Source organism: Vanessa tameamea, chromosome 15 (genome assembly GCF_037043105.1).
Source record: "Vanessa tameamea isolate UH-Manoa-2023 chromosome 15, ilVanTame1 primary haplotype, whole genome shotgun sequence".
Lineage (NCBI taxonomy): Eukaryota > Metazoa > Arthropoda > Insecta > Lepidoptera > Nymphalidae > Vanessa > Vanessa tameamea.
In genome coordinates, this window is record NC_087323.1 from 8,249,564 (window position 1) to 8,272,650 (window position 23,087).

General features: G+C 30.1%; 1 protein-coding gene across 1 annotated transcript; it reads right to left on the reverse strand.

Moving 5' to 3' along the window:
• Positions 1-9,107: 9,107 nt before the first annotated feature.
• On the reverse strand, positions 9,108-19,258 carry LOC113399654 (uncharacterized). The gene is made up of 2 exons (XM_026638832.2): positions 19,117-19,258; positions 9,108-10,564 (listed from the first exon to the last, which is right to left on the reverse strand). The coding sequence occupies exons 1-2, from the start codon at positions 19,129-19,131 to the stop codon at positions 9,263-9,265; spliced, it is 1,317 nt and encodes a 438-aa protein (XP_026494617.2). The 5' UTR covers positions 19,132-19,258; the 3' UTR covers positions 9,108-9,262.
• Positions 19,259-23,087: the final 3,829 nt, after the last annotated feature.

Consider the following 23,087-nt stretch of genomic DNA (forward strand, 5'->3'; position numbering starts at 1 on the left):
AAGTTGCAGCCAACGGAAAATTGTCTATAACAAATTTGGAAATACCTAACGTTAATGAAGGCTTAAATTTTTTTAGTAATCTTTGCTGCTATTGTTATCGTATTATATGATTTAGTAACTTCTATTCCCAAGTAAATTCAAAAAAAATTTGTTACAAAACGTTTAAAAAATCAGCATAACGATAAAACAATCTGATTAAAAACAGAGATTTCTTTTTTTATATTCTTTTAATATTACGAAATTAGAAATTCAGATTATGTAGAAAATTATGAATTGGTGAAATAAAAAAATCTTTTTTTGGACTAAAATTTATTTTACAAAATTGTATTATTAAACAATATCAATTTAAATTATGTGCATGTAGTATCGTGTAAAAATAAAATAAAATAATTTTTAATTCTGTTTAAATTATCTAATGTAATAAATGTAAATATATGAGTTTCTACTTCAAGGCTTATTGGGATGCAGACTTTGACAGTAGCTGATTCCATCCTGACTTTGATCAAGCAATTCATGCTGCAGTGTAACACTTTATTGCTGGGAATATAGAAAATATTAGTCTCGAAAGTAAGCAATAGTACTACTTAAAAAATGATAGAACGATATATCCTTATTTTAAAAGCATAAGCTACATTATGAAACAATATATGTATGCTTACGAATATACACGCAACATAAAAAAAAACTAATAGGCTTTAAGCCAGTGATTCCCAAAGTGGTCGAGGTGAACCCCCAGGGGTCCACGGGAGACTTGCTGGGGGTCTACGTAGGCGTGAATAAAAAATGGGGGTCCATAAGATGTTAATGGGGTCCATGAAAATTTATCTGCTTTTGATAGTAAAGAGCAAAAATGTAAGCATAGTTTTTATAAGGGCCTACCTACATTGTTTTAAGTACCTAACTAAGCAGATAATATTTTAATAAGGCAAGCGACTGTTACTTGTCCAAACTTGCGTATTCGATATTACGTACAATTTCGTGTACAGACTTGCAAAGCGCTATCCGCCCGACAATGCTTAACGCTTGTTCAGACAAGAACTTGATCACCACTATAAATACTTTATGCCAAAGGTACCTTTTTTTTTTTTTCGTCATCAGTTTGGGAGAATCACTAACAAATTCATAGGGTTACTAAGGATAGAATTAAAAGCACCAATATTAAACAAATTTAAATTTAGTTCATATTTTAGTGTTTCTCTCAAAACGTGGTTACAGACACATGCCAATAGGTGATCCACGAGAAAAATAAGTTTGGGAACTACTGCTCTAAGGGAAAGCAAAACACTACATAACGCTTAACTGTATAATTATAACGTAACGTGTTTTAATAATCAAAGTCGTATATTCCTAAAATCAATAGGAAATGATTATATAATAAAATTATCGAAAATAGTATCTACTAAATTTTGAATAATTCTTATCAGATAGGTCTGTAGGTTGTATATTATATGATACTTAAACACAAACAAAGAAGTCTACTTAATGATAGGGTTTTGTGGAAGCCTGGCTGGGTAGGTACCACCAAGCAGCAATACTTTGTATTGTTGTGTTCCTGTTTGACGGATGAGTGAGCCCGTGCAACTTTAATGTGTAAAATTACAAGCACAAGGGACATAACATTTTAGTTCCTAAGGTTGGTTGCGCATTGGCGATGTATATGGCGCGGGTACGGGCGCTAATGTCTATGGGCGTTGGTAACCTCTTATCATCAGTTGGCCCAATTATATATACCTACTATTAAAAAAAGAAACTGTCAACAATAGTCTCACCACAAAATGATTTTTTAATAATTTAATATGTCAACAAATGCCCGAATAAAATATTACGGATGTATCGGAGAATTTTGTAGGCATGAATAGTTTTTTTTTATATAAAAGTAACCTCTTTGTAATGAAATTTTACTAAAAGTCCATTGTGTATGTATGTACAATATCTAGATTTTGACCTATCGTCAGCCTTGACCAGAGCATACATCAAAAACATATCGTCATAATATCGTATCATATCCGTCTAAGTACGCTCTTTTCTTGACTCAATAATCGTCGAATGTGCGTTAAGTTGTGGTACATTTTTCTAATGTAGTGGCGGGAAGGCATTGTTTTGTAAATAATTATAACTTGTTTTTTTGCGTTAACGTTACATTACGGAATAAGCTCTATCTCCTTTTTTATAGCGTATAATATTTACACATAGCATAAATTAAAAAATAAAACTTAGTAGGCGATTAGTAGCGTCATCTCGCTTTTAATCTTTTAATTAGCCTATATTTGTAAATGTAAAGCTATTTCAAACTTGATTGATAGCAAAGTTTTTCCTAAATTAGTTTTCTCATACATAATGTCATACAAATATGTTGCTTAATTCAGAACATTTATCATACTTACATATTTTCTTACACATACTACATTACGTTACGAAGTCAACACTTCACCAGTCACACCTTGATTTATTTAGCGTAGTTATAAAATTAGCATAATTCGACTCATCTTGATAGCTGTAATGAATTTAAAGTCAAATCTATATTTCAATATTGATTCATAGTTTGTATTCGCAATTGCGGTAACTCGTTAATCTTGAAGTTTGTAGGAACTTAAAACTAGCTTGCGTAATCATTATAAATGTAATATTTTGAAATATTTACTTAATAAAATTTAATAACTCTTTATTAATTTTTAATACCATATTTTTTGTGAATGAGGTTACGGTGTTAGGCGGCACGAAGTGTTTATTGTTATGGTATATAATCACATGTATTTAATGGTAATACGTATAAAATAAAAACATACACAAACAATGCAGTAGCGTAAATTAATATGTGAGTGATTTATCACTACGTTGTAACCAATTAATAAACGACTAAGAATTTTAACAACAAAATATTAACATAATATTTATTCATAATATTTATTATAAGCGTTTTTTCGCCCGGGATTTTACGCGCATATTATTTTATTTTTTTAGGAAATAAAAAATCCCTGAATGCTTATGTCCTTGAGTTTCAAGCTAACATCATACCAAATGACATCAAATTCGATTCAGTGGTTAAGCCGAGAAAGCGTAACAGCATAATTGACAGAGTTACATTTATAACATTAGTGAATATTTGATGATCTTAGAATTATTTATTGTAAATCAATGCTTAAATATACAATTATATAATCAATTAGATTGTAAGCTTTATAGTAAGGATAAATTAGGAGACTAACATTAAAAGATTTATTGCATTAATTTATTTAAATCAGAGTGAAAAGGTCATATTGTGTGTACTCATTTCAGTGCGATAGAACGTTTTGCTTTCCATTTTACAAATTATGCTTCATAATATCTCATCACTATACAGTAAGATTTAAAGATTACGTGAACAACAGAATGATTCGTTAAATGTAACATTATTCAACATTTATCATTACGTATACTTATAACTTCGATATATTCATTAATTTACATCCCGATTGGAAAATGTTTGCATCACATCAGATATATGCTTACGAATGCGTGTAAAGTTTTTTCATAAAATACCAATAAATTAACAATAGATGTTAAAAATAGCAACTTTTAAATACCCCATTGCTGGGCTAAGGTCTCTTTTCCTGTACATTGCGGGTTGAATACACATAAAATTTCGTTTCCCTTACATGCGAGTTTCTATACAATGATTTTTTTTCACCACCGATGAAGTGATGTTATAAGAATGTTAGTTACTATTGTGTGGGTTTGAATTCAGAAGCATCGGTTAATATTAAAGCGTAACATTTATTACATATACTCAAATGGTTTTAAAAAATATTTAATATAGATAACAAAAACTAATAAAAACTCAATTTATATGTACAGCCATACTAATTAGATCAATAACGCAACGTGCGTGTATTGACACGCTTCTATCATGTATATTTTCACTTTCTTCTTCAAGATGAGGCATCTTCTACTATCTAATGCATGAATTCGGGTGTAATAACCGAAGACTTGTGTCTTTGAATTATTTATGAGATCACGTGATCTAATCTCAATATGAGTCTTTGTACACGAGAGACAACACTGTCTTACTGATAAAATAATTTAATTTATAAGAACAAAATATAATAAACACAAAAATAAAACTGTATAGAGACAAACAAATTTATTTATTTTGATATTTTTTAATATGTATATTTCCGAAGTATTATTTTAAATACCATTACTTTGATTGACTCAGTCATAAGTGTTACAGAATCTGTCTAAAATATAATTTATAATTTATTATAAACATCAAATTGACGGCTAAATATATTTATTATTATAAATATAATTTTACAAATATTAATTATGCTTCGAATACATTTAAATATTTTTTTTATATTTCGGGTTTTTAATATTATATGATATCAACAGCTAATAAATAACAACTTTAAAAATTAATTACCGATTGAATGGGTAATTTGTCTTTTGTAGAGCTGAACACTTAACTACCGTGTTCATGATATTAATGCTGAGGTAACATTGCATAACGATTCAAGATCTGTTATTCTACTACTGAATATATTTTTTACCGATTATGATGTTCCATATATAACATAAAATATAAATGTACATATGTAATTTACTATATCCAACGTTATTCGTTTGTCTAGCATGCGAATTTTTATGTATTTTTTTGATTCTGAATGTAACTGATGTCCAACGACCATAGACATTAGCACTTTCAATAATAGAAAACATTCCTTACATCGCTTATGCACCAACATTGGCAGCTAAGATGTTATGTACCTTGTGCCTGTAGTTACACCGGTTTACTCACCTTTCAAACCGTAACACAAGAATACTAATTATTGTTTAGTGGTAGAATATCCAATGAGTGGGTGACACCAAGACGGGCTGCCACAAGGCTCTATCGCCAAGTAACCATTCTAATCCATAAATGCGATTTAGTAAAACTTTGTTGCCGACACTTGCGTAAAAGTTTTTGGTATCTGGTAACATAAATGTAAAGTAAATAGCGGGCGAGTTGTATCGGCTAATTGTTTTCAACAACATTTAAAGAGCCATTGCAAATATTTTGTAATCTTAATTTTTTTTTTTTATATTAGAGGTGACAAACGAGCAGGAGGCTCACCTGATGGAAAGTGACTACCACCGCCCATGGATATCTGCAATACCGTGGAGCTTGCAGGTGCGTTGCCGGCCTTTCAGGATGAAGTACGCTCTTTTCTTGAAGGTTCCCAAGTCGTATCGGTTCGGAAAAACCGCCGGCGAAAGCTTGTTCCACGGAGTGGTTGTGCGAGGCAGAAAATGTCTTAAAAATCGCGCTGTTGTGGATTTTCGGACATCTAGGTGGTGCGGGTGATATTTGGAATTTTGACGAGTTGTCCGAAGGTGAAATTCAGCAGCCGGGATTAATCCGAACAATTCCTCGGAACATTCGATAGAAGTATTCAGTAGAAGATGCTAATAATAATTTAAGAAAAGTCTTAAATTCTATGAGCTAACATTCAAATGTTATATTCAAAGAGTTAACTAACAATTCGTAAATGGCTCGCTGCTTGAAACTGTACTCTTCGCCTATCACCGAATATTTGTAACTTACTCCAATACTCTGCTCTAGGTTGACGAATATATGAATATGTATGTATATGGCCGAATTTCATCCACCTCATCCAGATTTAATTAAAAGGTTTTCCTTCGTCGCTTAGTATGATTTGTTTATAAAATTTCATTTATAATTAAGATGAAATTAAATCAAATAAATATCTATTTAAAAACTTATGAACTTATTTTTAGTAATTATTATTATAGTTATATTTTATACGTATAAGTGTTGGTCATAGCTTTAAATTTTCGTTTTACGAAAAGGTATTCTTTATTCAATTTTTAAATAGTAAATATAATCTATAACAACATTTAAAAAAAAAATCTTACAAAAATATTTTACAATAAATTCTTAATGGTCTTGCTTATACGGCTAGGGAGCCTGACTACTCTATTTCGAATCCTGGGTCAATCCGATAACAGTTATTATATTAGTAATTATATTAGCTTAAAAATCTAGACTCGGAAAGAAAGTAAAGCCGTTGGTCTGGTACCAATTCTCTTGTAATGATTATAACGGATCTTTTATATTAGTGGATTCAGTAGATAAGATGGCAGTATAAATTAACTATATAAAACCAAAATGTTTTACTAGCGGCATCTAAAAAAATCGATACGAACTTCTCTTAACGAAACCATGCACTTAAAATGCTCTTTGTATGTAGAAAGTTACAATAATTGTAGAGACCAACTTTGAAGTTGTGTAAATGTTTCATAGATGGCGTTGTAAAGTAATTTATAATGCTATGAAACAAAAGTTTATATTATTGTATTAATAGTTATAATTAAATATAAACATGCTGTAAAGTTAAATTAAAAAATATATTTTGAACTCATAAGTAACCTAGAGTCTTTAACATAATTCATATAAAGCGAAATAATTAAACCATCTCTTTTTATCCTTAATATTTCCCTGTATTGATACACTATTTTCTCGTATAAACTAAAATTCGAGTTTTAAGTAGAATGGCTGTGTTATTTTATATATTTTTTTTAAAAAGAAACCACCGTTATAAAACAATCTCATTATGAAACAAATTAAATCAACTAGGTACGCAATGTTTCGCTTCCTATTTTCATATAACATGTTATTCAAATAACATACAACAAAGTCGTTATATGTTATTTGAATATCAACTCTGTCTTTTCTACTAATATCTTTTAAGCGATACTTTGATGCCAATATTCAGATATATCTGTAGCTCTATAGCGGATATAACTGTTATTATAACATTTATTCCATTCATATTTAATAGTAATAAAAAATATTTAGAAAAATTGGGAAGTTGAAAAGCCTAAAGCCTCCTCTTGAGCAGGAGGTTTGGAGTTTATTCCATATATTCATATCTGCTACTTTAATGCGAGTTGGCATAGTTTCCAAGCAATGTATTACTTCACCAGACAGCTCGTGATGAGTTAAAAAACACAAATAAAACACATGAAAACTCAGCGTTTACCCGGATTTGAAACCGCAATCTTCGTTCAAAATTCAAGTAATCTAACCCTTAACCATGAAACAAAAAGACCTGATCTTATCAGCTCTTTATGTCGAAATATTTGATGTTATATTGTTGTTCAAAATGACTAATCTGTAACATACAACTTGTAGATCAAAAAATTTGAGATTGAAACTAAATAGAACTCATCAATCAAAAACAAAAAATCGAATTTCCTCAGTTTTTAACTTATTATTATTTCCTGTTACCACAAAACAACATCATTACGTTATATGAATCTGTCGTCATTATCTTACTTTTCATACATTAAATACTTTTTTTTATAAATAATAGCCAAGCAGCAGTCTAAGCGCGAGGTGGTCACATAATATAAGACTGAGTATATACAACAAAAGGAAGTATTCTAAATAATACCGGAAAAAATATAAATTGATATATTTAAACATAGGTTAAGAAATTCATTTTAAACATATTATATTTATGCGATCTTGTTCCGTCATAGAAAGTAGGTTGATAATCGACATCCACTCGTGACTCGTATTTGCAGACGCCGGAACAAAATTATCTTAAATACACATTCAAACAAAGTGTACAATAATCGTCTGATACGATTATGTTGTAGTTTCAATACAGGTTTGTGGGAAAACCACGTAGGAAACGTTCTACGTAACAAAAATATTTTATTATACGCTCTTATGCGTTTGAAGGGGACAATTTTTTTTTTTTAACTATATTTAGATCTTTTGAAATATTGTAGCAATTGTGTCTACCAGCGACATTTTTATTAGAATAAACAAACTTGTTCAGATCGCTGTTTTATTATCATGCTCATGCAAAAACCGTTGATCATTTTGACATGAATTTTGTACCAATTGAATGTTCTTGAAGGTTTTGTGTATTTGAAGGTTTTTGGCTAAATATTATCATACAATATAAGTCAACTTATAACATAGCCACAGCAACATATGGCCAGGCTGCTAGTATAAAATATACGACGTGCAATATCTAATCTGTAACGAATTAAAAAAGTTATGGGATAGTCTTTGATAAAAATATGTAATGATTTCAAAGGTTTTGATTTAGGTCCATTTTTATTATTACTAGTATAGTAATATATTAGAGCAAATCAATATAGATATGTATATTTTCATATATCTAATTTATATGGCGCAAGTAAATATTCATTTGTAGGTTATTTAAATATGTGAAAAAATTAAGTGGGTCTTGACTCCAAAATACAAGTATTATCGAGAAGTGATCACGGCCGATTTTCATGAAAACTGAAATTGCTATTTTAGAATTTTTTATTTTGATATTAGATAATAATAATTGCATCAGCCGAGAGTGTCAACAGTAAGGTCCAAATTATTTGATGTTCAACGTCCGACTAAGGAAAAGATCTGATTTATGAAAAACTAATCTCATTTTCAGCTTATACAGTTCTTCAGCTGTTTATTGCAATTGCAATTTTTTTTAAATATATCTGGAACCTAAGATTTTGCATTTTACTGCGATTTAGAATTCCAAAAAATGATTATTTACAGATTTCAAATCTGCCTTCTGCAGTTTTAAGTAGGATATGACACTGCAAACTTTCTATAAATATGTAAAGGACTTTAAAAAATAAGATACTCATAACAAATATTTATAATTTTACTTATTTTTATTAACAATTAATATCTGCTAATACTATATAACTGTTCTATATATAATAAAATACTGACCTATCGATTATTTAAACTATTAAAACACATGACAAGCCTCGTTAAAACTCTCTCTTACATTTTAATATTTAGTAATAATCATTTTATAAATATATCAAATCAAGGTATTTACAATAAAATAGAAGAATCTTAAAAAGAAAATTCAGTCACATTCTGATTTTATAACTAAATTTTCAATGCTTTTTTTTTTTAAATAGGGTTAAGCGTTTTTTTTTTTAAAGCAATAAATTACAGATTATTTATTGTAAATTATGTTTAATGTTATTAACGAGAATTAAAGGTGTTATAGTTCTGTTTTCTTACAGAAATGTTTCTTTATCAAATGGATTTTTTATTGAAATTCTTTGTGATAATTATTATGTAAATTTCTTATCGTATTATAATAAAATAGATAAAACAGTAAAATTAAACGAATTATAACTAGTCAATATAGCTAAGTAAAATCTTAACATAACGTGTGATAAATATTACACTATTCTCTTAATCATTATACAGGTCTAAAAAACCTAATAAAGACTATTTTTGTGAAACTTTATCCAGTTTTGGAGCTCTTTTGTGATGTCCATATGTTATACCACCTGCAGCCGTATGATACATCTGATTCGGTAGAAATCCTCGCTCGTAATGTCTCGGAATAACAGACGACTGCGGCAACTGGGATAAATGTCTGCCACTTGATAACGCTTCGTAAGCGGATAATGAATCTTTAGTATAACCTCTTTTCATATATTCTATCTGAATACTAGACGGTATATAAGAATCCAATAAAGATGTCGGGCGTCTTTTTAAAGGAATCGCGTAATTTTCATTCGGTCTAGGAGTAAACGTACTCGATATGTATCCTCCTCCAGTTGGGTAAACGGGTTTCGTTGAAGGACGATAAAATGGCAAAGCTTTTGGAATATGTGCTAAATGTGCCGGTGGGGCCTTCAGAAGCAGTGGGCTTGGACTGGGCAGTTCTATAGGATGTCTGTATTCATCTCTAATAGGCGTCCGAGAATTGTAGTACCTTGGATACCCTGAACCCGAAGGTTTTGGTAATGGTTCTTCAAAGTGACTAGGATATGACTTAGGATTATTTAAATCGTTATTTTGACTTTCATCAACTGAATTTGTGTCTATGTATTGATGATTTTGGTAATAATCCTTTGGTGGTGGTGCAGATATAGCAGTGGGATAGTGAACAACTGGCATTTGATATGCCAAAACTGGTGTAACAGAGGCCTGAGCCGGTGCTATTGTCGGCTGAGTGTAACTATAATACGATACAGGAGCACTGTATGGCTGTAGATATGTTTTACCCGTTGGTGTCACATAAGTAGGCACTTGAATGTAACCAGTGTGCTGTTGGACATTTTGTGGTTCCTGATAAGACACTTGAGTGACAGCTGGCGCAGGTAGTTGAACTTCAGGTCGAGGACGCGCCGCTTGCTCTGTAGGTTCATTGTAGTATTGAGGAACCAAATAAATTTGCATTGGTACATTTGACAAATACCCGACCATCGCTTGTTGTGTTGGTGTTCCATATTGAGGTTTCGGAGTAACGGGTGGCCTTTCTGGCTGTTCAGTAACAGCGTATTGATGTACATAACGATTTTGCTGTGGCGCTTGAGTTGGGTTAAAGTATTGGACGAAATTATTTTTGAGATAGTCAAGTGGTACTAAGCCAGGAGCTGAAGCACCATAACCTTGCTGTTGTCCTTCTGACTTCTCATATTGTTTTTCCTTTTCGCTTCTTAAATTATCTTCTTCTATATCCTGTAATTCTATCTTTTTCTCAGCTACAACTATGAGAGCCAGTAGAAAAATTGGTGCTATCTGAAACATTAAAACATATACATTAGTATAAATAAATAGATGTAAAGGTATGTCCGTGGTCAGTGAACTGATTCGCTAAAAAAGGTGCGATTAGGTGTGCCGCGGGATAACCAGATCCTATCATTACAGCGAGCATAGTCGGTGAATGGAAAAAAAACACACAACAGTTTATTATGAAACCGGTTGCTATAGCAACGCACTTGTAAAAGGGAGCGTGCCAGCTTTTACTCTCAATTTATGTGGTTATCTAATTGCATTCCACTTTCTGGTGGATGTAACTTGCGGTTTCCTTGATTAACATTATTATAGTGACAAGTTAGTATTATACGCATTCAATTGTATGTTTATAATGATGATATGTTTACTTATTTTTTGTAATATATAAATAGTTTTGCAAACGTATGTTCTGGTAGAATAAACTATATCTAACAATCTATTTTTATAATTATTTTACAATGAGTAACTTTATAATTACTTAATTTATCTAATAATATTTAACAATATAATATATATAAATAATAATTGTCCGTCTTCGCACTGATAAAATTCATACAAACAAACTTTCTTAGTGAGCACCTACGTCGCGAAAGGACTAACTATGATAAATTGCAAATGCACTAGACCTATAATTTAAGAGATTTCGTGGTGCGTCTCAGTCTGTGGCAATTTGATTATTTCTATATAGATAGATAATTAATAATTTATATCACCAGCGTCCTGCTCCACCCTCTTGGGCTATACCGTGTTGATGTTAAATAGCCTATAATATTTCTCAACGATTAGACTATTAGAAGCAATAAGATTTTTTCAAATCCGACTGGTAGTTAGAGATTATCGCTTCAATCAAAAAAACAAACAATCTCTCGGTTTCATTAGATTTGTTAAGATATAAAGAAATATACTTCTGATGTAATATTCGGAACATGCAAATGATATTCATAACATAAAAACAGATTGATATGTGAAATTATAATATATAAAAGCGACCGTTATATTACGCGTTCCTTTGTTTTTTAATTTCACATCACATGCGATGATCGAAGATACGTAATTTTGAAAGTGCTTTTTCTTGAACTCCGTTACTTTGTTATTGTTTTATATTAATAATAATAATAATAAAAGAACATTTGTTTCATTATTTTGATGTAATACTTTGTCTTAGTTTACTTTTTACTTTCATAATAAAGTTATTTGCTTTTCCATATTTGCCAATAATTAAAAAATATGTTTGGTTTGTGTTTCTACTTTACATCGGACGTACTCGGGCGAAAACGTCCTGCATGTTTCGGATGAATATGTCTCCACCAATCCGTATTGAAAAAATGTAGTGGAATAAGCTTAAAGATTTCTCCTCAAAGGAAGATGGGATGATGGCTGTTGCTTTACTTTAACGTTACTATTTTATTTAGATTTTAAATTACATGAAAGTATAATTATTAGAATTAAAATCAGATTGGTCACGCCATTGAAATGTGTTTTATGCTGCATTGAAACGTTACTAAGCATATTAATTTACATCACATAAATACAAGTGTCAAGGGGTCAAAATTTTTATAATTCTCAACTCATCTTATTAACAGGTGATTGACATGGCGACATAGAAAGAAGTTCTTATATAATTTAAAAATTACTACTTTTTATTTAAACTAGTCAACTAACTTACTTTTTATAACACGTCAGTTTCTGCATATTTAACCTCTTGATAAGAGAGGTCACTTATTTTATTATATATATTTATAGTTATAAATTTATAGTCACATTGGAGTTTCATCGTTTTGCTTTCATTATAATCGTAAACATATTACATTATAATGCAATAAATATTAGAACTTGTACAGAATTAGGTATTTATAATGTTATAACGCAAAGGAAGAGTCAGACAAAATATATTGTTCTAGTTGTCGCTCCCGGCTTTGCTAAAGTTTTAGGGGTTGGTCGTCAAGCATTACGCATAAAAAAATAGTATGTCCTTTCTTGGACTTCAAGCTTACTTCATCCCAAATAACATCAAATTCGTTTCAGTGGTTTGGCCGTGAAGGAGTGCAGACGGTCAGAGTTACTTTCGCGTTTATAATATATATCTTTTAATATGCTTAGCGTATATTATAGAAAACATACGCTAAGCAAATTAAAATATATAACCTGTTTTAACTTTAAGAAGACTTTTTTTTATCACATTAAATAATAATTTTGCTTCTTGGTAAAGATTTTGACATATATATGAATAATTCAACGTCACTCATTCTCTCTCAAAAAATATTATAAGCATACAATGTATAATATATAATGTCTACCAGCTGTATTACAAAACATTAACAAACTATCAAATACAAATCATATATCATGGTTTTGTAACGTTATATATTAAAATACATTTAACCCACGCTTTTTAAAATTTATATTTAATATTAATATAAAAAATGACACCAAAAAGCGTAGGCACAAACAATGGCGAATACGTAATACGATTAAATTCATTGATAAATTATCGTTACAAATAGCTTCACTGATTGAGATTAGATCTTGAGAGGTTAGCTTTTTATTTAAACAGGGTTATTTGCCTCATATTTGTAGTTACCTTTACCTGTAGTTATTTGCAAGCAAGGTGTGTAAATCCCATTCGACGTTAATGCCCTACGAATCATAGTCTAAGATGTTATGTCCTTTGTACCTTTAACACACACTGACTGGTGATTATAATAATGATATACTCTTACCTTAACTCGAACTATAACTAATCTTAGCTATCCCGAAGATCGTGACATAAACCGATAAAAATAAGATGACAAGATCAAGGTATTTATTGATTACCAAAAATACTTCACATCACATCAGACAATATTACTTCTAAGACTCAATATTTAATGTGTGATTTCTAATATTTTCTTATTAAATTATTACCGAGTATGTAGAAAAATATAACAAATCAGACAATTACTATATCCCTTTTATTGCAAGATTTGATATATTAGCTTATTATTTAATGAGACATGTTGCAAATTTTTTACATAAAATTATAACCATCTAACCTTTGTAACCCTGATTAGCGATTACCTAAACATTGGGTACAAATATGTAATGCTATCACTGTGGCATTTTATCCTTAGCCTTCATTTAATTTTTAAGCTTGCTGTATACATTATACTACATAGTTTTATAGATACAAAGACACAATATTTCATATTTAGGTCGTAAGTATTATGTCATAATACATGAATTACACATTAACTGCATACACATATCAAGTTAAATCTAGGTGAAGCATGTTGAGTTATTTATCAAAAAAACTTCGTCTCTGCAAGCTGCAAGGATATCGACTTGATATACGATAGAGTACAGGCAATTGCTTTATATAGCTTGTCATACGTGTAAACTTTTTAAAATCATTTTGATCACGTATCACCATGAGAAGACAATTCAGTTTTATGTACGAGTATTGTATTAATGAATTGACTAATATTATAAATGTACCTAAACTAAACCATTGAAATGATTACAATGAGTAGTTTAGGGCCTAGTTGAGGATTTAGACATATTAATTATGATATTTAAGTAAAAAATTAGATTATTTAGAAAATAGTGAGTACATATGTTTGCAAAGACGTATAAGGTACAACATGAAACGTCACAAAACAAGATATAGAGCAATTATATAAAGAATATTAGTCCAGCTGCTCATATATTTTAATATTACCTTATATATCTGTAAACTGCCATCTGCCCATCTCAAGATGGACATATATAATTTTCAATAAATTTCAAAACAACTCAAGAAACCATTCGCCAGAACGTATAATAAAAATAATAAGAAAAATCTTAAACTGGAACGAACCATATGTGGAGTGTCCTAACTTCACCAAATATTGCAAAAGTTCTGTCTCTGTAGTTTTTGTTTCGATCACTTTTTATTTCAACATAAAATATTATTTAAGCAGAAATGTTTACCGTTATTGTGTAATTATCATTTTACTTTTACATTTTGAGGAATAATTAAATTAGAGTTGGATTTATTTTAAATAAGAATCGATAAAAAATTGAACTTAATGTGTGTTCTAATTCAGTAAAATTCTATAGTCATAAATAATTAAGAACCGAATTGCTCAAATGTCTTTATTACCGACCCAAATTAATTTAATAAAAACACTAAGTTGACTTTAAGCCGCCTTACATTTTTTTTATTACTTAAAGCAAATAAAAAAGAAAAAAAAAGAGCCGAGATGGCCCAGTGGTTAGAACGCGTGCATCTTAACCGATGATTTCGGGTTCAAACCCAGGCAGGCACCACTGAATTTTCATGTGCTTAATTTGTGTTTATAATTCATCTCGTGCTCGGCGGTGAAGGAAAACATCGTGAGGAAACCTGCATGTGTCTAATTTCAACGAAATTCTGCCACATGTATATTCCACCAACCCGCATTGGAGCAGCGTGGTGGAATATGCTCCATACCTTCTCCTCAACGGTAGAGGAGGCCTTAGCCCAGCAGTGGGAAATTTACAGGCTGATTATGTTATGATTATGTAAAGCAAATATGTTTTTAAAGTGCAATTTAATCTATATACAATATTTCTGTTCTGTTTTTGTCTATACCTCCGTTTTCTTTTTCGAAACTACTCAACGGACTTTGATACGGTTTTCACTAATATAAAGAGCGACGAACGAGTAAGCTTTGAATATATACTTTGTTGATATTTTATCCAAAATGGACGAACTAATACGATGTTTTATCCGTATAAAAAACTGTTTTTTTCAGCTTTCATATTTCATCAAAATAATAAAGTTAAATAATCACAGATCTTATGTGCAAAGAAAAAAACGTTCACAGCGAACAAATCAAATTTCTTGGCAGTCTCAAATATCCAAATTTGGACCAACATAATTATGTATAAGTCATGGTCATATTGATCTATGATTCACAATAAAATAATTAACCATGTTTCTCAATATGACATAAATCAATTATTAAATAAACGTTATAAAACAAATATACCTATTAAATAATATCATGATAAGTGCACTTCTCATTTTCTTCAGGTGGTAGTGTTAAATAAAAATTATTCAATACTAGCGAACCGCCGTATTGACCGAAAATATCTAATTGCGTAAATTAGTTGGACGCTTGGACGCTAATTTAAAAAAATATATTGTCTTTAAATAAATTAAGCTCTTAAGAATGGTTTAAATTTTTATGTTCTAAGCTACTATAATTTATAAAGCTACTAAAACAAACAATAAAAGTCGCTAAAGATAAATTGATTTTTAAAATCAAACAAAAAGCTTGTCAAAATCCAAATTAATTTAAATTTCGTTCATGTAAACCGTAACATTGAAATTATACTTTTTTGGCGACGAATTTAAATTGTTAATGTTTAAATTTGTAAGTATTATAGTAGTGGCGACAAAAGAGAAAATTACAGTAGATTTTTTCATTTTATTATAATTAATTATTTACATACAATTACAGAATATATTTAATTAAATAACACACTGAAGAAATAGAAGTCTTCAGGGGCCTACATAAGTACACGCACGTTTTTTTAATATTATGAAACAATTTGACATGCTAACGTATTCATTGTTTGTATTAAATGTTAAGTATATCATAATTAGAACCAGTATAATCAGAATCTCTAAATTTAAGATTGAAAATTTTATCTACATTTATAGTAAAACATCCACGGCTAACTCTTCTTATATATTAATAGCGTAAGCCGATTTTAAAATAAAGAGGATTCTTGATTACAATCTACTAATTTGTAACAATTTAACAAAGAATTAATTTTACGAAGCGGATAAACGTTACTGGCCGGTTAGAGAGCGATAATACGTCTGTATAAAAAAAACATAAAGTAAATTGTTATCGACTAACTTCAATTCTAATTGAGATGATGTATAGAGATAAAGTATATACTATTTCACATTAAAAATTACATTTAAATAAGGATTCATCATTTTGTCCCCAAATGTAGATGTGTGACTTGTAGTTTACAATGAAATGAGAGGTTCCTAAATTCCTAAAAAATCTTTTGAATAAACACGAAGTTTCGCGAGAGACCCACTAGTAATGTGAGTTATTTTGACAAGATATCTTCGACGCCTAATGTCCAATTTATGCGTGTCAAATTATCGGTCGAATATAGCGGGAAAAATTACTATTCCCTTCTTAAATATATTTTTATTAGTGGAATTTTGGACATCTAGGTAATGCAAATGAAACTTCGAATTTTGACACAAGGTCTGTAGGTGAAATTCTGCACCAGACATTAATTCAAACAATTCTTCGGAACATTTCCCGTGAAAAATGCAGTAGAAGATTCAGAGTGATCCAACATTTCTACGTAAAAGAGTTCGGAAATGGCTTGATCGTCGATAATTCGAGCAGCTCTGCCTTAAATACGGTCAAATGGAAGAAGCTGGTACTGAGGAGCACCCGCCCAGAGGTGAGACCAGTATTTGCGCTATTTGCGCCTTGTATAGTTTTAGCCGAAGGATCGACGTGAAGTATCGTCTTACCTTGCTGAGCACACCAAGCTTTTTTGATGCCAATTTGGCTTTCAATTGACCGCGGAAAGATACGACAAATGATGATTTTTCAGCGGCTAATGAGCTAAGTTGTTTCTTTTTGGGGTGGAATTGGACTACGTTTAGCCGTCCCCAGTGCGAGACATGTTCAACAAAGACACGATTTCACAAACAAGTATGTTCCCGTTTTCATCGACGTGTTTCCTAGAAATATTAGCACGGTGTGTAAGGTTTACGGTACTGTCGTCTGCATAGCAGTGAATGTTGCTGATTTTCAACAAGTCAATGATATAAAGAAGAAACAGAATAGGTAATAGTACACAGTCTTGTGAAACACCAGAATTGACGAATTTTAGGTCACATCGTGTACCGTCGACAACGACCGTGATGCTCTGATCTGCCAAAAACCTATTGATCCAGTTGCATAATTTTTCATGAAGTCCATAGGTAGGAAGCTTCGCTATGTCCAGACAGGCTTCTAATGCCTCCCTCTTGGACTCAACTGCTTCCGCCCATCTTGTGAGTCCCGTAAACTAAAATATTACCGGCTGAGCGATCCCGATGGAAACCGATATGGCGGTCGCAAAAGAAATTGACATCTATATGTATATATGTAGTTTACGAAGTGACAATAATAAAAAAAACGATATAACAGTTATATTTAATATGATAACTTCAGCTGTTTTACTTCTACAAGCCAACCTTGAATAAGTCGATTATTCGTCTTAATCGTGAGAATATAATTATCTTACGGACACATACATATTGATAACTAAAAAAAAAAGAAAATAGACTTCAATTTAATTGTATCTAAAATTAATGTGTAATGGATAGTATACAGTATAATAAATAGATAGCTCATATTTATTGCTTTTTGATATAATTGTTAATCAAATATAACTTTTCAGACCGCTCAAAATATAAGAAAAACCTTGAAAATTTTAAATAAAGTAATCGATTACAATATAATTACTAAACTAATCAATTACTTTATTTAATCGCATCGATTCTCGTAACATCGTTGGATCTTTTAAATCAATGTCGATTTGAATTTTACGGCCGATTTGAGTCGTAATTGGAATTCTAAATACTGCATCAATCCATTAAGTAAACTCCAAAAATGTAACAGCAATCTAGCAAGAATTTTACCGCATGTTCCAGTGTTGCAAAATACAGTTAAATTGAATGGATTTTATCTGAAAAAAGTTTAAAGTACGGCGATAACCTTCACGAGAGAGAATTTAAATAAATAAACCTTTACTGTACTTTAAATTATAGCCCATTACAGTTTTTTTACTGCAACGGGCTATATTTCAAATATTATATGATTATGTATGTTATGCCAAAATACTACAACTACCTAAATAGAGTTTAAAGATAAAAATGCATAGTTGAATTAAATAAATGGTCGTCATACATCATCATCATGTATATATGATTCTCTATATACATAATAAATAAAACACCCTGTAACAATTAACGAACCTATCAGCTTCAATAATAACAATAATCTAGTTAATTTTCTTATAAAACATATTATGTATTGAGTCAATGTATGTATTCATCATCACGATAAAATGAAAAATCTATATACACAAATAATCAACAATATTCTCTTTTCAAACTCTGCTCATATTATTATATTTTATTGGATAGAATTAGTTATTAGGAGAATATTTGAGAATCCCTTATAAAATACCAGTATCTACACGCCGCTTTACTACAGTGCATTTTAACATAAAATTAATTAAAAATTGACCTATATATTAATAGTGATACTGTTCAAATGGGAGCTTATCTTATATCGATTGCTATTGTTTATGAAAAATGTCGTTTTCTTGTTACAATAACAGCACCAGCTCTCGTGATTGTAGCGAAATAAAATACAGCACCGTTTGGAATCCACTCAGAACTTTTTGTTTAAAAGTTTTACAAAATAGGTTCAGTTGTTTTTGTTTGACGCTTATACAAAGAGACAATGAAGATTTCCAGTTTTATAATATTAAAAAATATATCAAATATCATATCTCACCTTTAATAAGAACATGATGACCCCGTTTTGATAAAACACTTCACGAGTTTCGAACTTATTGTTTTATTAACACATCAAAGCACTTCCGCAGCACAGGCAGTCACCGCATCTTGACTCGTAAGTATGGACTGCACTCTTTCTTCATATCCGTCTGATTGCAAGCGAAGCCACTAGAAACCCTATAATATTAAAAGTGATAGTTACTTTTTTTTCACTACATTGCACCCGATAATGATATAGAAATAATAATTGACAAGTCCATACTGAATAAAAACTTTTTTAACTCTAATATTGGTGCGTATATTAAAAAAAAATACAATCGAAGATGATAAGAAATGTAAATATGATATACAATGTTTTTACTTTTTTTAATTTAAGAAAGAAGGCGTTCGATCGGCTACTCGTTTGGTACCTAAGTGGACGCTTGTATCTCTTGTGGCGTTGTTAAATACATTCTACATATCGGTGTAAGAAAGGCGTAAAGTTAATACCCAGATGTATATTATAATATGATATTCCTAATGAAATCGAACATTGAAACTTCTCATTGGTAAGTGATAGTAGTAATGAGGTCATTCACCCCCAGCGTCTAAATAAGGTCTAACTTTTCAAAATTTCAAATCACTTCTTGTAAAGGTTAAAATATAGGTCACTATTTATGAAATTTCTACGCCAGTAATTATAGATTTCCTGATTTTGAAACATATAGATCAGTCGCCCTTTCTCTCAAAACTGCAGTTCTTGGCAAAGCAGTTTAGTACGTCCAATACGTACATATAGTAAATATCAAATATAATTCTATCTTATACTGACCTTTTTTAAGCGACGTTATTCGTGCGAAAATCGTTGACTGACAAAGACACAATCATCGAGAAAAAAGAAACTAACAAAATTAACATATTCTAATATGCAGCTGTAGCTTTGTAATGTATAAATGATTTACGTTAAATGTAAATGTATAACAAATAAACTGTGAATTTTTAATAATACATTTGAATAAATTTTGTTATATTAACAAAATTCACATTAAATAATATTATTTTTTAGATACGCTAAATATCAGGAATAATCAACTATGCAGAAAATATTATACTGCACCAACACGATCAAAAACCTATATATTTCTTCACCCTTAAAAACCGATGAGATTACTACCCAACATGAGAAAAATCAGGAGTAGAAACCCTTTTACCTGCTTCCAGAAGCAAGGACTGTCTATTTCAAACTCAGTTGAACTGGTTGTTATTTAAATTTTCTGGACAGTAAATCAGTTTATTTTTTACCTGATTTGAAATTTGTTCCCAATATCTCTAGATCTTTAGCCACTTCTTAGCACTAGATTATGGAAATAGTAAAAGTACTAAAATGAATAAATTAGTTATCGTATGTATATTATATGTAACTATGCAGAGGTAAAACAGTTCAGTACCTCAATCTCCTATGTTTTTGAACTGATTTTTTTGTGTAGCTATTTAAGAATTGTAGTAATATATCAATAAGGAAATAAAAAGAAAAAAAATTGGTCGAAAAATTCAAATTCGTAAATGACTTCATAATATTTTAATATTATTAATGATGGTCGAATTTTCTGCTCTGGGAAAACTAGTTTATTTAATTAGTATATAGGAGAACTATTTTATTTTATAGTCTACGTGAATAATAAATTGATAATAAAATTGACACTTTTTAATTTTGAGAAATGGTCACGTTATAGTGAGTGGTACCTCGCTAATAACGTATCATCACAATTGGCAGGTATCATTACATACCGTCGTAATATTTACGATTATGAAATTGACGTCGTTCGATTTCAAAAATAATCATAGGGTTTTCAAAAATTGAAGTTATCATTCGGAAATAATTTAAAATATTTAAATACTATAATTATTATAGTCCATCAATAGTAAGCGTTATTTCATAGATATTTTTGAAACAATAAATAAATTACGCGCGTTTTTTATAGGTTTTGATAATGAATATTTAAAATAAACTAGAGATTATCACAAAGTTGCAAACGGTGGTTTAAATTATTCTATATTATAAATTAAATAAAAAGCCTGTAAATTTCTCACTGCTGAACTAAAGCGAACTCATCATTTCCTTTTCAAGGGAAGACTTGAAGTTTATTGTGCCAAGTTGCTCCAACATGCACATGTAGAATATTTTCATCCGATACATGCCGTTTCCCCAAGATGTTTCAAAAGAATTTAATTATTATCTGCACAATTTAAAATGCAAATTTTTTTGCTCAGCTTCAAGTCCGTTATCGATTAAGATACATGTGCTCCTCCAAGAGGTGATCTCGTTTTGTCGATTCTCGTTTTACTATAATATTTTATGAGCTTTATAATTGTAAAAATATCTCAAACACATATTATAAGTAAATTTAAATATGCAGCATTATTTTGTCAACAATGTATTCTAAAATATGTACTTCGTCCTTCATCCCGTCAAACAATTTTTATATTTTTTCTACATGTATGTTTCACTGTTCAAACTGTACAAATTGTTAAGTTCAGCAAACACCAGTATGAATATAAAGGCTTAGCGTTTCGAAACTTTTCTGACATATTTATTGTACGATTTATTTGTATCTGTCATTGTCGTACCCTCTAAGAGTGTCACTAAAAATCTATGTTGAACTTTGGGGGCCATTGTATGCTTCCCCGAATTTCAATACAAGCTGAGTGACATTCCTTATTGTGTCGGTACACGGCTGTGCGGATATCTTATTATTATAATATAGTGTGTCTTTTTTAATATATTTTTGTAGCAGTGTGTGCCACAAATTAAGTTATTTCAATTTCAATTATACATACAATCTACATCTCTTCGTCTTAAAACAATGAAAATGCTTTCACTTTGTTTTTACGGATCCGTATTTGTAATTCTTTGCCTCAGTGATTGATAGTGATAGCTTATACGTAACTGAAAAAACAATTTTAATCCTCGTTTATTTAGATTGATAGATAAAACCTATATTTGCTCACACCACAATACAAAAAGTCTATAAACGCAGCAATTCTTAAATACAAAACGTCTGCATAAACATTTAAATAATAATAAAACATTGTTTATTTATTACCAAACTCATTGAATATACTTATAAAATCGTAGAGCCCATAAGTCTCAATACAATTGACGATTACGTGACGTACGGGTTATGAAACAAGTGTATATAGGTATGTATATAAAAGTAGGAGAGTTTTTAAAATAAGAACTGAGGAAGAATTTATATTGCCGTCTCTTCACTGATTATACTTAAATCTTAATTATAACTATGTAAATTAATATCATTATCGTTTTAGGAATTTTATTATAAAAATGTGGGTTTATAGCATTCATCATTGTAACGACTATATACTTCACTAGTAAAAGTAATTACATATCATTATGTAGTTCATCGTATAAATGAAAATAAAGCTATAAAGTGAATAAAGACATCGCCCTAGACGTATCGGTTTCACTGCAACACTTTCTAACCCAACTAAGCGGAGCCGATATCCTATATAGCGATCTCTCTTTGTATAAATCCTATAAGTTTCCCTTACCAATTTCCTTTCAGAAATCTCGAACATTGCGGAACTAAATATTTATCTTTACCAATATACAACAAAAAATCTATGATTTTGTTCGCCTGATAGTTATTCTTCTGATTCAAAATATAAATAACGTTTAGAAAAATGCTATATTTTAATTCTGAAAATCAACAAAACTATTCTATTTTATTTTTAATAATACATCATCACAGATTAAAATCAAAAAGTACTTCATCCAAATAGCTTCGAAGAGGCACTTTTGAATATTTAAAAAATATATATATATTACATTGAAACCTTCTTGCACGTTTAAATTCATATTTTTTTATTATTAATAATTTTAATTATCAAACAATGGAATTGTTGCTCTTGAAGAAATCTTATGTCAAATACGGGATAAAATAACTATAACTATGTGTTATGTACTATATT